At 44.9% G+C, this 19,721-nt stretch overlaps 1 protein-coding gene across 2 annotated transcripts in view; it reads right to left on the bottom strand.

Annotated features, from left to right (window-relative positions):
* Nucleotides 1–1,978: 1,978 nt before the first annotated feature.
* Nucleotides 1,979–19,721, bottom strand: part of CEPT1 (choline/ethanolamine phosphotransferase 1) — a 30,198-nt gene continuing 12,455 nt past the window's right edge. Inside the window, exons 5-9 of one of the 2 annotated variants that reach the window (XM_048327625.1) lie at nt 17,955–18,039; nt 6,676–6,807; nt 5,888–6,046; nt 4,594–4,719; nt 1,979–2,889 (exon numbers count right to left, since the gene is read on the bottom strand). In XM_048327625.1, the coding sequence (XP_048183582.1) occupies nt 2,770–2,889; nt 4,594–4,719; nt 5,888–6,046; nt 6,676–6,807; nt 17,955–18,039 (622 nt within the window). In that variant the 3' untranslated portion in view covers nt 1,979–2,769. Of the gene's footprint in view, nt 2,890–4,593; nt 4,720–5,887; nt 6,047–6,675; nt 6,808–11,467; nt 11,553–17,954; nt 18,040–19,721 lie in introns of both variants that reach the window. The other variant, XM_048327626.1, reaches the window with a different exon arrangement.

Here is a 19,721-nt window from a genome sequence, read left to right as displayed (position 1 = left end):
ACAGCAGCACTTTAGAGGGCTTGGATTGCCAGCAGGGACTGTTCCCTGATGACACTGAAACTGCATCAGCAGAGAAATGGAGTTGTTTCTTGGCTGGGGTCATCCAGACTTCCAGGGAGTGAAAAGCTCGGGAAAAGGTGTCCTATTGCATTTCCTGAACAGCAGCAGGCTTCAGTTTTGCACATGGAAGTCTGGTCCTACACAGCTTTTTAAAGGCTTTGGTTCTTCTCCAGTCTCACGTATCAAATTATTTGGAGCAGCCTAATCTTGAAGCCCTGAGGACTGAGAGCAGGAATCTCGTTGTTTACATGGGTAAGTGGGCACAGAGGTGTTTGGTCAAAGGTTGGACTGGATGAAGCACTGGACTGATTCTGATTCGAGGAAACCACTCACACTCCAGGGAGGGACTTTCCAGCAACAGCTCTGCACCCACTCAGTGCTGATGAAAGGAAACACATGGTTTGTAAAGGGCACTTTCAAACCCTTCCAGGCTCTTCCCTTGCAGACTTTTACCTGCTCCCCTTGAAGAGCAGTAGCAGAGGCTGCATTGTCCAAATCAACCCTTTCCCCAGCTCACTGCAGTTAAAACTCAATTAATGAGTTCCCTGAATGCCACTTATATCTAACAATGTCATTCTAGAGCTGTCACCTCACACACAGAGATGCTCCCGGCACCAAGGCACTTGGAGCAGAGCTCCAGGACACTTGGGAGCTGCCCCAGGAGTGTCAGGATGCAGGAACCAAATGCCCTCTCTGCCTCCAGCCCAGCAGGGACCCTGAGGAGACCCTCAACACAGGGCCAGGTGCCCAGAGAACCCTCAGCTGCGCTTGCCATAAAGCTGCTGCTCACAAGATTCCAAGTGGCAGTGCAAGGGTGGAGTGGGGAAGCCCTGCAAGAGTCTCCTCCTCATCCTGAGCATGTTCCCAACTCCCCCCGTGCCCCCAGGCTGACACAGGACCTCCATCTCACTTGCTGACACGGTGCCACCCTGCAGGAAGGAACCAAGAGTCTTCCAAGCACAGAAGGCACAACACTGGGCACATCTCTGTGCCAAGGCTGAGCTGAAGGACCTGGCACCTCTGCTCCACTTCCCAGCACAGCCCAGCAGGGCCAGCCTGCTCTGCCCCCACAAACACTTCAACCACTAAACCAGAGCCACCTTCCTCCATGTCCTCTCCAGTCCTGTCCCTGCCAGGACACAAGGAAGCCCAATCTCTCAGTCCACAGCAGTGGGACACTGAGCACTGCCCAGGGAGGGGGAACAAGGGTTTCAAACCTCTTCAGGCACTGCAGGAACTGAGTTTTCTCTCCACTTCCTGAGCACATTTTCTAATCACTGGAGTATAACAGGAAATCCGCATCAGCGCTTCCAGGAGCTGAGGGAGGTTTTGACTTTGTTACTGAGGTGTGGGGTTTTTTGGCTTGGCTTTTATTCTGAACATGAGCTGTGTTTGGCTCCTTCAGAGCCATGTCGTTGTCCACAGGCACTGCCTTGGCCTGGGCTCCCAGCACAGAGGAGAAGTTTCCTTCCCATCTTCAGAGAGATGCTCCATGGTCAGAGGGCTAGGATTTCAGACATGGGATCCCAGCATTCCAGCTCTGTCCCCAGCAGCTCCCCCACAGCCAAGGCAGATCCTGCTCAGAGACACTCCCTGCTCTGCACATCAGCCCCTTTGCTCGGAGGCTGAAGTTTCCCTCAGTGCCAGGGCCCATGGCACCAGGTGAATTTCATTAACATGCAATTAAACCCTCCATTAATCTAACTTGGTGTCCCTTGTGCAGTTCACCACAATTAAAATAGTATTAAAACAACAACAGAAGAAAGAAACCCAAACTTACTGCACTATATAGCAGGCAAAGTTCTCTGAGATCCTGGAATGACAACATGATCCACATAAAAGCACTCTCTAAAGTGCAGGCAGGTTTGTCCTTCACAAGTCTAAGCAGGACAGAGCAACACACACATCTCAAGACAACTGTTGCTCTCAGAATTCTTATTTATTAAGAGCAGAAAGGAAATTTTGCTTAAGTTTTATACATAAAAAAGTAAACAGTAAATTTTTTTTCTTATAGTCTTTTCCACTGAAGAAAATTGAGAAATAAGTTGTCTTTTTAGATAATGTTTATTTAAAAAAATAAAATTAATTGACAAAGATACCACACTATTTTGCATGCCGGGCACCCCTTGGCTCGCAGGACCCTGTTCAGCATGAAACCGCTTTGTCAGCAATGCACGAGCAAAATCCACCCCAGCCTGGCTCCCACCTGGCAGCTGCTGCAGCCACACAACTTAGTGAGATATCTCTGGGTTTTACCAGCTCAGGTCTTTAGTAAATAAATTCCAAGTGGACACTAAACAAGTATATCACTAAGAGATGATGAAATATTAAAATTAAAAGCAAATCAGATTGCAGCTGTAATTATACTACATTAGAAACTTCAGTTGGTGGGGATCCATTCACCATATAGAGATTAATTTGTAATCAAGGTAATTACAAAGACAGAGCATTACTCCCTGCATGCTTTCCCGGGCTTGGAACCAACAGAGTTGACTACGTGGAGAGTTGACTAGGGTGTACTTGAAATTCACTCTCTCAGGCAGGAGACTAGTTAGGAGTGTTACTGATAACAAAGAAGAAAAGTTATACAACATTGATTATTATAAATTACTTTGTTCTTATCTGCTTTTTGCCTTAGTCTCCTACAAGTCTTCATCCATTCCGTGGAAACCCAACTCCTCCTCCCTTCCCCTGCAGCAGCGGCCGTCCCTAGTGGTGGTTTGAGTGCGAGGGGCAGCCCTTGATGCGGAACACGTGGATGTGCAGGTGGGCAGCGATCTGGTTGCACACACTGACACAGTATCGGAGCAGGTCGAACAGGGACAGGATCTGCACAGGGGAAAATCATCCACAGTTACACCCCCATGTTCCTCAAGGGCCACACACGGGTGTAAGAGCCCACACTCCACAGCACTGTGGTCCACTGAGCTAAATCTCCAACCCCAGGAATAACCGTGGCTTGGGATGGAAGAGACTTTAGAGCCCATCCAGCTCCACCCCTGCCATGGGCAGAGACACCTTCCACTAGCCCAGGTTGCTCCAAGCCCTGTCCAACCCGGCCTTGGACACTGCCAGGGATGGGGCATCCCCCCCTAAAGGGTTTCTGGGAATGCTGGGCTTCTTTCCAGCCCAAGATAAGACAGACTCTTAATTCTACAATGAGAGAGTGGAGAAGAGTTACAGCAGCCACACAGATACCGTGAAATGCCCCATTAACTCTGAACGGTGATAGCCACACACACAACGTCTTCTCACATCACATCACATCAACAAAATTTTACTAAAAGGTTAACACTGGTTTTGTACATTAAACTCGAGCATTTGATCAGCCCAGATGAGCTGAATTTAAGATCTTTTTCCCAATGGGTGCTGGAGTCAGGATGGACATTCCAGAGCTTAAGGCACAGCCAGAGCACCCCTGCACTGCCCATCACAGACCCCTGCTAATGAGGCAGCAACACTCATCTGCAAAATATTCTAATCTAAGCCTTGAATATGTGCTACAGTGCTTTAAAATTTTAAATTATCACAGAGTCATCGAGGTTGGAAGAGACCTTCAAGATCATCAAGTCCCACCATCACCCCAGAGCCACCATAATCACCCTTAACCCATGTTCCCGGGTGCCACATCCAGACACCTCTTGAATACTTCCAGGGATGGTGACTCCATCACTGCCCAGGGCAACTTATTCCCATGCCTGATTAACTCCTTCAGCAAATTTTTTTTCAAATATCCACCCTGAGGCCGTTCCCTCTCCTCCTGTCCCTGTTCCCTGGCAGCAGAGCCCGACCCCCCCGGCTGCCCCCTCCTGTCAGGGACTTGTGCAGAGCCACAAGGTCCCCCTGAGCCTCCTTTGCTCCAGCCTGAGCCCCTTTCCCAGCTCCCTCAGCCGCTCCTGGGGCTCCAGACCCTTCCCCAGCCCTGTTCCCTGCCCTGGACACGCTCCAGCCCCTCAATGTCTCTTGTCAGGAGGGGCCCAGAACTGATCCCAGGACTGGAGGTGCCCCAGCAGTGCCAGCACAGGGCACCACACTGGGCCTCTGGACACACCATGGCTCTGACAGCCCAGAGGCCATTGGCCTCTTGCCCACCTGGGCACATGTCCAGCCACTGTCACCAGCACTCCCAGATCCCTTCCCAGCTTCCCAGCCGCTCTTCCCCAAGCCTGGAGCATTCCATGGGGCTGCTGTGACCCAAGGACAGGACCTGGCACTTGGCCTGGTTGACCCTCCCACTGCTGGCCTTGGCTACGGATCCAGCCTGTCCAGACCCCTCCAGCAGATGCACATCCCACCCAGCCTGGTGTCCTCTGCAAACTGACTGGGAGGGCCTCGATCCCCTCACCCAGACGGTGCCCAGGACTGTCCCAACCCCAAGCCAGGGACACTGTGACCCTGCTCAGCTCTGCACCAGCTTCAAATCCACCCTGTGATGTTCCTTCTCAGTCCCATCCCCTCCAGGGGACTCAGTTGGGCACAGCCAACACAATGAATTAGTGGCAGAGCTAATTAATAAAATGAGCCTGGACTCACCAGGGCAATCCAGAGGACAATATATTCATCAATAAAGCTGTTAAAATACTGGTCAAGGAACAGCAGTGCTGGGCCTATGAATGCTGTGTCATACAGATACATCTCACTCTTGGTCATATGGGCAACCTGCAGTAAAAAAAAGAGAAGTTTAAGAAATAAACATGTGCCAGCCAAGGCAGAGTGATTTTCAGAATACACAAAGCCACTTTACTGCAAAATATCAAATACTCAAGTGGCAGCAGCAATATTGTTTGAACCACAGAGCTCCACAGCTACAGAGATGCAGGGTTTGCAGAGAATGTAGCACAGGAAAAAAAACTAACATGTTTTCCAGCCCACCTGCTCCTCCTGCCACAAACCAAACAGTGAAATTGAAGCAGACTGGTAAATTTTAAAGCTGAGCCTGGAAACAAAATCTCACAGCTGCTGGAGCTTCAAAAGTCAGGGACACTTGGTGTTCCTCTCTCTCCACCTCTTTTTCTCCCATTCCACAAGGATCACCACCTCTGTCTGGTTACAATTTCATGAACATTTTTGGTGTTCAAGTGTGACCTTCCCACCTCCCTACAGGCACAGAACCCACCCCACACTCCATCCTCACTGCCCAGCACGGCTGGGATGGGACTGAGCACCAAAGCAGGTCTGGTAAGAAAGAAACTTTTCTTCCACTGTGAGCTTAAACTCTTCCTCCGCTGTGAATTTGAACTCTTCCATTGTGAGATAAGTCCAGCACTGACCCAGCTCACAGCAGCCCAACAGAGCCCTGCAGAACTGGGATGGTATTTCAGGCAGGAGCTGTTTAACCCTCATTCATTGACACCTCCGCCCTTGTACAAACCTGTTAATGATTTTAACCCCTATTTCCCTCCAATTCTTTAAGTTAAACCCTCAGCAAGTGTTCCAAACCTCAGCAGCTCCATCACCTCCCCTCCTTCTGACAAACCCTCCTCCTCTTTGCATCTGAAGGGGATTCCAGCCACCTCTGTTCCAGCCCAGCTCTTCACACATGTGCACAAATACACTGCAAAAGTGTGAATTAACAGCTGGGGAAGGCGGAGAAACAGCTCTGAGCTGTCCTGGTGCTGCCTGTGCAAGCACAGCATCAACTCCAGCTTTCCACTGCCCTTTCAAACAGAAAAAGGCTCTGCTGCACCTCCAGGCTACTTAAAGCAAAGCACGAGTATCTCTTCAGCACACAAACAAGTGCAAGTTACTCAGTGGAACACATAGAGAGCTCCATCATCTACAAAAAGTTCTCCTGCAACAAGACTCAGGAAGGCTCTGGCACACTCACCACCAGTTTATTTGTGATCTTAGCAGACACAAAGCCAAAAGTCAGAATGTAGAGGCAGGGGTGCCTCTCAAAGAGCTGCACAGCAGATTTCTTGTAGATCATTGCAGCCAAGGCGATCACTGAGCCAATATGGAGAAAAGGTGAGAGGACACTCGTTCCCTACGGCGAGATGAAAGCACGAGGTTAATAAAATGTGCACATTGCAAAGAAACCTCCAAGAGCCCTGCACGTGGAGTGCAATGAGGGGGTAAAAATAAAGTCACATTAGAAACTTCTTTCTGAATGCTGGTAAAAGGAACAAAAAGTGGTGAAACTTGAGCAAGCAGCAGCTGAGAATGTGGTGGAAAATTTCTGGTGCTGGGGAAAAAAATCAGATTTGCAACAGAAGGTGCTTGTGCAGACACCTCCACTTGTTCTTTTACACTGGTAATATGAATAATAGATCTTTTATAAGGATCAAACCCAGAATCTTCTTGAAAATTTTCCTTCTGAATGGATTTTTGCACAGGATTTTTCTATGAACTCTTCAGAGAGGAGTGTATTTGTATAACCTGGGTCTCATTAATTCAAAAACAAATATCAAAGTACAATGAGTACTTTTATTCAAAAATTTTAAAACTCTGACTCCTAAATCTACTATTCTTACACACACAATATTAACTTGTTTTTCCCATGCCAGCAAGGAGTTGAAGGGAAAATATTTCCCAAGGAGGAGGGTTTATGTTAAATACAAACTGTGGCTGAAGAGCCTCCGTGCTGAGGAGGAACTGGCAGCCCAAGGTACTCACTGCTATAGTGGATCCATTTTTGCCAACTCCACCCGTGAAGATCACACCAAAGTAGTTTGTACAGGAGAATATGGTTCCTGCCACAGTACAGAGAGCTGGGAATATTTTCACCTGAATATTCAGTATTGGAATCTTAATGGAAGAGAGACAAGAAGTTAAAATATGCACAAACTCAAATTTGGGTTAATATTTCAGGTGCACTCAAACACTCCACTTTCCAACACAACGTTTGCTCTTCTTTCTCTGCTATACAGAGATTGACATTCCTACAGAGAAAAATGTATTTTCCAAAAATCCTTCCATGAAGCTTCCCAGAAAGCCAGATTTATGTTCAGTTACCAGAGAAGAGACACCAAAAGCAGAGAAATGGACAGAAACCAAGAACTTGCCCTAAATCATCCCAGGGAAGAGAATCATCACCTTTCCTGAAGCTGCAGTCAAGATCAAACTGGGCAGAGCAAGAGCCACTTGGGATGGTCAGATAAACCCCTTCAGGGACTGGATCTGATCTTCTGGGCAAGGCAAGCAAAGAGATCAGACAAGCCAGATCCGAGTCAGTGACCCAGGAAGGATGAGGTTGCTAAAGAGGGGGAGAACGAGCACAGGCAGTTTCGAAAGTTTCCTTTGTCTTTTAACGGTCATGTTTCAAGCAGAACAGGAAAAACTAGAAATGAAGAAGAAAATAGTCCAAACTAAACCACAGGAAATATGTTATGGATGCAAGGGTTTAGAGATAACTACCCAAAACTTCCCAACTGTATCTATTCAACTGCTAAAAGCTCTTCATTTGGGAGCTGAAGTCGTGGCACTCAACTGAATAAACGCTCAGCTCCCCAGTGAGTCCAGCCAGGAACAGAACTTCAAAGAAGGTCAAGCTGCTTCTATTTTTCTTTAATTACACTCTCAGAGTAGCATTCAGAAGATAAATCATGGGATACTATGAGCTGGAAGGGACCCATCAGGAGCATCCAGTCCAACCCCTGTTCCTACACAGACACCCCAACAATCCCACCCTGTGCCTGAGAGTGTTGTCCAAATGCTCCCAGAGCTTGAAGATCATTCTTGAAGATCCTAAGTTTTCCATTCCACTCAACAAGTGAATCTCTTGATCTTTCCAGGGCATGAATAAGAGGCAGAGGAGCTTTAATCCTCCATGCCTTGTTCAGCCCACTCCCCAAACCCTGCCCAGTTTCATGACACTCAAATATATTTCACCCTTGCTAAGGCAAAAAAAAAAAAAAAAAGGCCTTTTCTGCAAGACTGTAGAGAAAGAATAAAGATAAGTAAAGAGAAGGCTTGAATTGCCAGCCTGGAGCAGTACCTGCAATCATTCATTAATGTCAGGAGGCTCAGGACTCATGTACCTGTGCTGGCCTCTGCCCCAGAACTGATACTTTGGTATTTAAAGAACGGGGTGAACTGGCTTTTACAAGCAAAAGGAAACAGTAGCAAACTGCATACAGGAGTCCAAGGACATTAAGGCTGACATTTCCCCAAGACGAGTTGGCTGTGAAAAACACCCCGTGAACTCCCAACTACCACTAGAACACTGGAGAGGGATGCTCGGGGAAGGAGAGAAGGCCACACTGCTTTAACACCCAGTTTGGCCTCCTTTTGGCCTACACAAGCAGCTGCATCAGTGCAAAACATGTCTGCAGAAAATACTAATGAGAAACAGCCACATACAGAAATTTGGCAGAGGAAAGCCAGAGGAGTGGATTAAAAAGTCAGCACCTGCTGAATTTCTCTGTGTACAAAATGGGAGCAGCAAGGCCAAAAGTGGGAAGCAGCAAAATCAAGGAAATAGCAGATTATTTTTACTTTTTCCCTCTGACTAGAGGGAGAGAGGGAAATGTTCTTACAAAGTGGCATTGCAGCCCCTGAATTTTAACCCAGAGGACACTGGAAGACAGCCACAAGGCTTCCTTGTCTGGTATTCCATTTATCACTACAGTCTCTGCAATTATTCTGCCCTTCCTGGTGATTCCAGGGGCTTCATCCGAAGCCACATGCAGGCAGAACTGCCCAAAACCATGTCAGCAATGCAGGGAAGTATCACCAGTCACAGCTTTTGCAAGCAAATCATGTTCTCTGTTAAACCCTCTGAGATTGATTACAGAGGGAAGGCTGCAGTGCCCAGAGAGCTGCTGAATCCAGGTAAATCCTGGGAAAGTAGCATTACAGGCTGGACAGGGCTTGGAGCAACCTGGGCTAGTGGAAGGTGTCTCTGCCCATGGCAGGGGGTGGAACTGAATGAGCTTTAAGGTCCACTCCAAACCAAACCATTCCATGATTCCAGATTCTGTTTGGGAAGAGCCCAGGCATGGCAAGAACCAAGGGCAGCAGGCAACAGACGGAGTCGGCAGCGGTGGCCAGAGCCGGCATTAAAGCAAGTCTGGAATATTTTGCCAGAAAATTACTGCCAGGATTCCAGAGTACATTCCATCAGAGTTTTGTGCAGCACAAATTGGGATTTAAAAAGCAAAGTTATGAGGAAATAGGCCAGAGCAGAGCTCAGCTAAGGGCTTGTGGAAGCAGCAGGGAGGAGCATGTAAGGAGACACGGAGCCGCTTCCTCCGGGAACTGCTCCTGCCACCAACCCCACAATCCCAGCTGGGCAACTCAGCCCCTGGAGTCCTTCTCACAGGGCTGGATCCCAGCTGGAGTCTGGAGCTGTCCAGATATCCTGCAGTCACATCTGCCCAAGGAACAACTTCCAGAGGGCCAAACTCCAGCTTCATGTTCCCAAAGCGTTTGTGCCTTTTCATATTCCAGACCCTGTGGGAGAAAACTTCAGCAATCGCAGCACTTTTCTGCCTTCAAGCAGGAAAATCAACTCCAAATAATCAATGTATTAAACGAGTTACCCTAAGCTTCCTTGCTTTACTTGCATGTCCCAAGTGATTCCAGCTGGGATACTCAGCATCCCACAGGAATCACCCAGCTCCAGGAGCCTGGGGAGCAGCATTTAACAGGCTTTGAAGAGAATTTACACTGCCAGAAAGGAGGGAGCCAGGACAGGCACACATAGTTTCATGGAATAAAGGAAAGGTAATGAAAGCAACAATTGCCAAAATCCACAACTCTGCATTTTGCCTGTTCAGAGTGTTTTGCTTTTCCCATGAAAAGTGGAATGTTTGAGTACACAACCCTATTTACTCCGTATTTCCCCTAGACAGAAGCAAATAAAAAATACCAAGCCACCAATTTTGCAGTCACATCAAGTATTAAAGGATTAGAGAGGGCTGGGTGAGATGGGGCTGTGTGATTTATTTTGCTCTGCAAGCAGTAAATAACATTTATCTCTAAGTGAACACAAAAATCTCACTCATTGAATTAAACAGGATTGTCATGGGAGACCTGATTAAGATTGTTCTCTGGAGAAATGCTCCATTAAACCAACCAAAATAGTTTAGTATTTTTGGGAGCTGCCTTAGGCAAATGCTGCTGCAACCCAGAACTTCTAATAGATGTCAAGATTCTGCTGAAAAGCATTATTGAAAAGGCTGTTATGGAGTTATTTAAGCTATTTAATAACAAGAGACCAATTTCTAAGCTCACATAAACACCACTGAATTGTGCCAGAGGTTGCTGTGGCAGCATTTTTCCCCCTTTACTATTTATTTTTAAAGGAAACTGAGAACATGAATTGAGAAATTCTCTTTGTAACACCGAATATTAAATTATAGCTGCATGGGAATGTTTGCCACACTGGTATTTTTTGAAAACTTAGCACCAATAAAGTGATGTGCAGCCTCATTTTTATTTTCTAATCAGTCCTACCCACCCTCATTCCCTTTAGATGGTATTTACTTTGCAGTTTATATAATTAATTAAGGTCTTTGGGTTTTTAAGCCTGAAAGCACAAGCAGCAAAATCAGGATGGCCACAATTAGCTCATTTGGGATCCTCTCCACATACTGTGGGTTCACTGCTCCCATTACATAGAGCAGATTAAAAATTCATCCATTTGGGGTGAAGCTTTTCAGGGACTTTTGACCATCTCTTGATGTTATTGAAATCAAAATTTCTTTCTCCTTAAGAACTGCATTTATCAAATACAGAGAGAAGATCAATAGCCAGGAAGAAAAACTAGGAAAACCTTCCAGGAAATCAATGCTTTGGATTTTATTTCCAGTAAATTTATATATTTTGAATTTATGTATGCACATACATGCTTTTCTGTGCACAATGGCATTTTGATAGCTCAATGTGGCTTCAGTAATACTCACTCTTGTATTATTATTATTATTATCATCATTACCAAACTGTTAGCTGCCATGGCCTGGTGAGCCTATATTATATATAGATATACACACAGGTACATATAAAACATCTGCAGCCAGGCTGTGCCAGCAGCTCATTTAATCAGGATCACCTGACAATCGAGGGTTTTCCCCTTGCACAAATCAAGAGTTATCAGCCACATTCAGGCCAAATTGTTTACTGATGGTTCCCAACTGCTCTCTAAGAGCCTCCCCCAAATCCTCATCCCAGTTTAATATTCCTCCACTGTTTGTTGCATGGAATTCATTCAGGTGTTGGCCAGGATTGCAATGTTTGATAGCTTTCCACCTGCGTGCAAAAGGTATAAAATAACCTTGTTTTAATGACTTTGGTACAGCCAGAATCCACAGTTCACTCTGTGTGATCTGGACTCAAAAATCTGTTTCCATTTATGAGGAAAAGTGAAACCTTCCTGCAGAAGTGAAACTGTGCCCAGATGTGCAAGAGTCCTTCAGTGACCACAGGATTATTACAAAGCATAAAGTAAGAACATGAGCAAAATTACCAGAGATTGCCAAAAAGGTGGTCCTCCAATCACTGCCAGTAAATGCAGGATTATTATGAAGATTTGTACTTCAGTCACATCAATTCTGATTAGGTACAAAAAGCCAAAAAAAAAGCAAAATTATTCAAAGCAGTTTCAAGTCAGTTATTCGCAAGCTCAGCGGCGCAGCTCTGTCATGCACAACCCCAAAAGGCTGAGGAGAAGAGGAAAAACTCACAAATAATTTAAAAGGCAAAAATGTATTTAGCTTTATTGTTCAAATTCAGAGTGATGTTGTGCTATACTTCTGTTTTACTTCACTGCAATAACAGAAATCCATTTTATCAACAGGAAACATTGGAACTCTTCACTGCCCAGTGGCAGCTGCAGAAATAAATATTCAGTTTTAACCTTGTCCACCAAAAAAAAAAAAATTTAGTACAGATGATAAAATTCTAAAAAGATATTTTAAATCCCTATTATAGTCCCTACCCTATTTTAATATGAATATTCTCTGAATAGCATCAAACTTTGAAAAGAAACAAATCCCTAAAGGGTTGATGGAAATGGTGCAGTGGCAGCAAGAAGAGAAACCACTTCTGGTTCCAGCAGAGCCAGGGTGAGCTGCAGGAAAGAATGGGAGAAAACAGGGAATTTATGGCTTTGTTTTAAAGAGCATGTAAAAGTCTTGGAGGTAGAAAGAGGGAAAAACAGTGTACAACGAATGCCAGAAATAGGAGTGTATAAAAATACAAGTGAAATGAAGAGGATGGACTTGCTGGTGTGATAGATATATGGGGTATAAATACACTATATATATTATAAATAGACATACACATTTTATATCTCTCTATCTATGCATATAGATGTATGTTATCTATAACATATATATTATAGCCATATAATAGTATCTTGCCCTGAAGTGCTGCATCAAAAATAATCCTTCAAGTCCGTTTGAAACATTTCTGGCTTATTGTTATTTCCAATCAGACATTTCTACCTGGAAGACTCCAAATCACTTCCTGCACACACAGTGCTGTGCTGTGACAAAACCCTGCTGATATCACCTGCACAGGGAAGGAGCATTATGGGGTGGGCTTTCTTCTGTCTGCCTTCAATGAGCTACAGGACCATGGAATTGATTTTAGTATTAGCTCAGTGTTTCTCCATAGTCTTTGTTCCAGTTTGGGAGTGGATCCTCTCATTTGAGGATCTCCAATCTGGCCAAAAAATATCTTTGTTTCAGCAGCAGAGCCATATGCACAAGAGTTAATTCCAAGGCTGCACCTAAATCCCATGGAGGGCATCCCCCCTGGCAGGGGGTGGACTGAGGTGAGTTTTAATCCCAACTCAACCCATTCCACAATTCTTTGCTTTGTCATTTTTGTTTTCACTACACAAACCTGCAGATGGGACACCCAGGAAATAACCTTCAGGCTCCTCCTCTATTCAATTTGCTCAATAACAATCCTGCAAGGCAATCACAACTGGCTGGGGGAAAAACTAACTTCCACTGAGGGAAGAATGTTCTGAAAGATCTCTGTTTTCAGTCCTGATACAAACAAATGCAGTTAATTGAGGTACCTTGCTAGAAAAAAAATCAAAATGCCCAGCAGAGATGCACAAACCAACTGATTTAATGCAAATTGCTTCCTCCCAGCCCTTGGAGTCAGGATGGAAATGTGTTCTCAGTGTGTCCAGCCAAGGAAGGGCTGGAGCAGCTCCATTCCAGGAGCACAGGAACATGTTTTAGCCCATTTCACTACTTCTGTCAATCACCTAAAGAACAGAAAGAAACGGAGAAAGTTCACAGAAACAGTGACTAATAACTCATGGAGGTGAGTCCAATTTACAGCTTCCCTTGGGCAGGAAACCAGGTTTCTTTTGGCAGCAGGAATCTTATGCACAATAAAGTAATGTCATGTATGGAAACCCAAGTTACTCTGCCAGAGAAACCTTTGCACAAGGCTGAGAGCCCAACAAATACATGGGGAGCAGTGCCTGGACTGAGGTTAGGGAGACAGTTTTATCTTTACACAGCCATGGCACAACCTTTACTCTCCTGCCCAGGGCTCTGCCCTTCCAACTCAAACAGAAACAGCATCAGGCAGCCAATGATATTTGTTAAAAACTCCTCCCTGACTCACAGTATGAATCTCCTGTTGCAGAACAAATATGAGTCTTAACTTCAGTTCCACCTTAATATTCTGTATTTTTAATACCAAATGGCTCCTCAAAACAGAAGACAAAAGCATTAAGACCTACTGAGGAGAAACTAAGCACCAAACTATCACCTAAGGAAAGCATAAATTCTTAATCTCATGGAGGAAAAAGGCCTGGGAACATCCCATGCCCATTAAAACCACTGTCAGATGACTCAAAATGATAGGCTTGATATCACTAAAGCACATGCCTGATGTTGGAATTATTCAATGAATTTTTTTACTAGATGTCAAGTGGCCTCTAGACAGAAATCTAAGAATCCAGGAATCCACAGACCAAAGCTGGACCACAGAAGGGAACAACATCTGGAAGCAGAAGCTAGAGAAGGGAGCACACTGCTCCTCTCTGGGTTTAACTTGAATTCAAGGGAACCGCAACCACAGCATGAACCAGACACATCTATGGTGCTGCTACATGCAGCAGTCATCCCAGCTTTCTTAAAATCCGACCACTTTCTTCCCCCAAAAACACCCTCTCAGCCCCACTTTCTCTCCTTGGCCAGCACCATCTCCTGGTCAGGACCATCAGTGGGCTCAGGAGAGTGGCTTGGCTAAAACAATCCGACCAAAAGAGAACTTCCTGTCCCAATTCCCAGCACATCAGCTTCCCTGGTGGTTTTTTTCGTGACCTCAGCAATGCTGTGAGGCCTGAGGAGAGGCCAGGGAAGGTCTGCTCAGCCCCTGGAAGCCACAGAACCCAACACTGAGCCAGTGGGACTGGGCAGCTCCAGAGTGGGGAGGAATAAACGGGAATGACAGTCAAGTGGATTGCTACCAGCCTTCATAAAAGTCCTAAACAGCCCCTGGAACGAAAAATAGGTGGAAGAACGCCATTATAAACCAAAGCAACAATGGTTTTGTCAAGAGAGACATGAGCAAAGGAATATCTGCCCTGCCAGGAAAGCGTTAACATGTCAGGTGATGCAGAAGACATTCTTACACCTTAATGATTAACTTGGATTTATGCATGCGCCAGGTAAAATGAGCTCGCAATCAAAAAAATCCATAAAGTGCCTGGGCCACCACACTGTTTTTAAACTCTGGTAAAGCTGGGAGGTACCTAATAAAATGGGAAGGCAAAAGCAGGGCTGCAGGAAAGCACTTGCTCAGTTTGAATGGAGACTGACCAATGCCTTTCTTTTTGAGGGGAAATACATCCAGCCTGCTTTAGTGGATGGGGAATTTATTTGCAAAGCAGAGTGATAATGCTCCTGCTTCAATATGACATCATTACTACTGTACTTTATTCTACATCAAGTTCCATTGCATATTCAAGTGACTCTTCCATGGTAAAGATTAGAGAAAACACAATTTTGGAGTAATGGATCATTTATCAAATTATAGTAGAAAAATAAGGGGAAAAAAAGTAGAAAATAGGGAAAGGCCTTTGTTCCTGCAGACTGCCTCATTTAATTACTATAATTACATTTAATTACACACAAGCAGGTACAACACACAGAGCTGTAAGAAAGGAAAACCATTTCAAAGCAAGAAGGGAATCAGCCAGTTCAAAGATTCTATTTTCAACTTGTGTTTGTATTTATTTACTCATTTAAATACTACAGTGGAAATCCTAAGAAAAAATAAATGGGAAGAGCAAGCAGCATGAATTCTGCAAGCAGCTCTTAAAGCCTCTGAACTGGGATATTTTTATTAAGTGGGTTATTTTCAGGCATCACTGGAGCCACACTTCCCCCAACCTGACAGCTTTGCTGCCTGATGTTTCCTGACAACTGAGTCATGTTAGCACTGCCCAGACACTGACATTGTGCACATTGTGTGGAGGATCACTAAGCCCCATGAAGTGAAGAAAATGAAACAAACCCTTTCCCCAAGACATTCCCACACTACAATAGATGGACGGAAAGTTATTGTACGAGTTCAGTGGACACAAAGAATCAAGTTCCAAAAATCTCTTCTTCAAATAAACCAGGGCCTTTTTCATCTTCTACAAAATAAACAGAAGACCCTGAACTGAGGTTTAAGATCACCAGGAACATCCAGGCGAAGAACAAGAACAAAGAGCTGATGCTGACAACAGAGCAAAGAGCCCAGACTCATTATTTAACAAACTAAAATGCCCAGACACAACATCCAATGGCAAGGCTGGGGAGAACACTGAAAATAATGCTGAGAAATACTGATTCTGCAGCAAAGTGATGTTAGGGAAGAATAATAACCAGCAGTGCTGTAGAAGGCAGGGACAGGGCCAGGCAATGTCAGCACTGCACTGGGGGTGAACCACTGGCTGAAAACCAGAATATCTGAGGATTTAATTCAAATAAAGTCAGGGAAGCATAAAAAGTGTGAATTTTTAAATGCACATTTCAACCTCTCACTGCCTATCTGCCTAAATTCACAAGACAGGAGAACTCCTGCAGAGCTTCCAGGGGCAGCTGCAATTCCTGTGGTGACAGTGCCATGGATTCTCCTGGAGTGCTTTCCTCTATTGACTCTCCTTTCCCTGCTGTGACAAACTGCAATGCAGATTATTTGCCAGTCTACAAACCTGTACAGTCTTCCCACACAAGAGAAGATCCAGAGAACCCCAGCCTGGTTTGAGTTAGAAAGCTCATCCTGCTCCACCCCCTGCCGTGGGCAGGGACACCTTCCACCGGCCCAGGTTGCTCCAGCCTGGTGCTTGGAGCACCCTCGAATGGTGGAAGATGTCCCTGCCATGTAACGGGATGAGCTTTAAGGTTCCTCTAAACCAAAGCATCCTGGGATTCTATGAAAATGCCCTGCCTGGCCCATCACCTCACCCCCCCGCTCCCCAGCTGGCTGTAAAACCAGTGTCACCAGTATCTCCTAGGATGGCCAAGGCCTCCTGTCCCAGGGGGTACTGCAGATGGACATCTCCAGCAGCCCCAGGTCCTCTGCACCTGCCCTTCCTCCCTCCCGTCCCATGGCAAATTGTCCTCGTCCAGTTCAAACAACTTCCTTTTATCACCCATCTGAGTTATTTCCACCCCCCAGGGAATGATTTCAGAGCTCTGAGTGTTTCAGAACTACGTGATTTGATAATTCTTTCCGCCCGAAGCGACTCCTCGGTCAGTTGAGATGTTGATATCACAGGCTAAAATCTTGATTTAAGGTCTTCCTTCCTTTGGATTACTGCTTACTAAATTACCATTTCCTGACTCTATTTCCAGCCTTTCACAGATTATGAACAAAGTATTTTAAAAATTATGTCACTGATGCCACCTGACTCCCTTCAGAGCCACCCAGCTCCCAGGGTCAGCTGGAGACACATCGGGATTTACCAGATTGCTGATGGTGCTGCATCTAAAGCAGAGCTGGTAATTCATCTTCCTAAGTAACCTCCTGAAAGCAGAGATTTTGCTGAACTACTACATGAAAAAACAGAAGAACTATTAGAAAATAATTAGCATCAACATGAGTTTAATGGGTATATAAACCAACCACCAAAAAAAATAACCTCACTTTTATTTAACATCTGATGCAGCTCTAAGAAAGAGATCAAAAAGCTATTATTATATCCTCAAATATTTCAGGAAAAAGTCCAGGCTAAAAATTCATCAATAATAATCATAATCTATGAGATATTTCAAGGAATCTAACTCATTCACTTTTAATGCTAACATTTTAATGGGAGGGGACCTCAGCCACATATGTGTTGAAAAAAAAAAAAAAAGAGGCAAAATAAGGAAGAGAAGTCCTTTTTAAGGCCAGCAAACTAGAGAGGAGAAGGATTTATTTAGCACAGACATAAGGAAAAGCATTTTGAAAATAAAGACAAGCAGGAAAGGAAGTTACTCCTTCATGAAGCTACAAGCGGCAGAGCTTAAACCAGACATTTTTAACCACTAACTGGTGACTTTTGAAGTTATTACACAAAACACAGTTCCCTGAAAGAGCCAAGAAATTCTGTTTTTTTGGTGGAAAGGTACTGAAATCGCAGCAACAAAAGAAGCTTCTTCAAAAAGTAGTTCCAACAACATTATTCTACACCCACACTTAGAGCTGCTTCTACAGCCCTGCTTGGCTTTTAGGTGAAGCCAAAGCTGTGATAAAAAAAAAAAGTTTAAAATCAAACTTTTGTTGAACAGGCAGGCTTTGCTTTGGCTTCAAGAAAAACGTGATGCTTTCAAAAAAATTTGTTTCCAGTTTAATCAAATTTTTCCTACTTGCTCAAATATTTTTCCTCCTTGTGTTAAACACGAAAGCAGCGGTGCAATCCCCTGGAGAAGCCGCTTTTCACAGAGCAGTGCATGACAAAGGTGCTGCCCTGCTCAGCCCATGCTGCTGCCAGGCTAAGGCTTTACCGTGTAGTTCCAGAGCCAGGGCCCCAGCGTTCCCGTGAGGAGCTGGATTATTACAGTGCAGAGCACGGACTCTGTCACATCAAATCTATGTGCGAGGGAGAGAAACGGTTCAGAACATTGTCCTGAGCACTCCTCGGAAGGGGAGCCATTAAAACATCTTCAGTCAGCGTCGGGATGATTCAAAGGGCAGGTCAGGGAAGGGATTAACGACCACAAAACCCAGGAGTATTAATGAATTAACAAAACCATTCCAGCCCACATAGTATTTTACACATTTAAATCTTCATTTAGAACTTCGGCAATTTACAGTTTTACCGTATCACTCCAACACGGGAGGAAAAACTGTCATTTGGTGTGTGCATGAGGGAATAAATGAAATTCCTTGCTCTGAGTCACAGTGAATAAAATCCATAACCAAGCACAATCCAGGATTCTCATCTCCTGACCTCACATTCGTGTCTCCAAATGACACTGAATATATGAATTCTTTAGCTGCATGTTTCAGTGGAGCACAAGTGCAGATTGTATTTCAGTTTGACACCTCTGAGGGAAAGGAAGAAGTTCTAACTTCCTTCCTTTGCAGCTCCGTGGCAAATAATGCTCCAAGAAGTGAGCTCTGGACCCCTGCTCAGGGGTAATCACACTCCATTCTGTATATATTTATTTTTCACCCCTGACAGAAAGGGATGAAAAAATATGCTGGAGTCAACAGAGCCATAGAAACCACCCTTTCTCCCAATACACAGCCATAAATCTGCGTTTTACCCTAACAAAAGGATTTTAAAATGGGATTAAATTAAAAAAAAAAAATCAAACCATTTAGATTAAAAAGAAAATAATTCAGCAGCAGCAGGTTCAGCCAGAACACAGCTCCTGTTTATTGCTGTGCTTATCAGAGTATGCTGGAACAGACACCACCATGCCAAGGGATGTAAAACGGGCACCACAGAAAGATCGTTGTGGCCCCACTGCCAGGGCTCAGGTGCAGTGATGATGTGCGGACCCCAGACCTGAGGAGAGGGGCCACTGAAGTTCAGCCTGATAAGCATTTTCAGTTTAATTACCACAGCACATAGCACAGTAAATAGCTGGGAGAGGCAATAGTTGGGATTTTACGGAATACAGGAAGAGAAAGCCCCATGGCCGAACCCCACAGCTACTTTGGTGCTTTACAACAGCTGCAGTTTCTATTCCTTTTTTCCTACGTTATTTTAGGTGATATTTGTAATTCAGACATGGATCCATTTTCTAATCATCTGGGAAGTTTAAGAAGGGGCATCGACCTCAACATGTGCTTCACTCCCCAGAGATGCTGGCACTGACAATCCCTGTGCCTGCTCCGCTGGGAGCCCTGTCAGGCTGCTGAGTCTGGAGCCAATTAGCACACAGGGGATTAGTGCTGCATCCAGAACGTTCCCTTGTCAGTGCTAACTTATTGAGTGTGTTCCATGGGCAATCCTTAAAAGGCCCTGTTTGACTGAACAAGTCATTAGACAATTCAAGAGCCACCAGTGGCTCAGGGCTCAGAGACAGCTGCAGTCAGTCCCTTCCTTGTGCTAACAGGGAACTCAAACTGAATTCAAATTGAGAGACTTCCTGAGAAAATGATCCAACGACAACAGGAAACAGACACTTACACTGGAGATGGCCCTGAAATCAAGTCAATCACTAGCAATACAGCTGATCTAATACAGCTTTTTAAGGCTGTGTGAAACTATGGGGGAGGTTTGTGCACCATCCTGCCCCTCCTCTCCAGCACACAGAACT

The sequence above is a fragment of the Corvus hawaiiensis genome, chromosome 24 (genome assembly GCF_020740725.1).
Source record: "Corvus hawaiiensis isolate bCorHaw1 chromosome 24, bCorHaw1.pri.cur, whole genome shotgun sequence".
NCBI lineage: Eukaryota > Metazoa > Chordata > Aves > Passeriformes > Corvidae > Corvus > Corvus hawaiiensis.
This window is presented reverse-complemented; position numbering and strand designations above follow the sequence as displayed.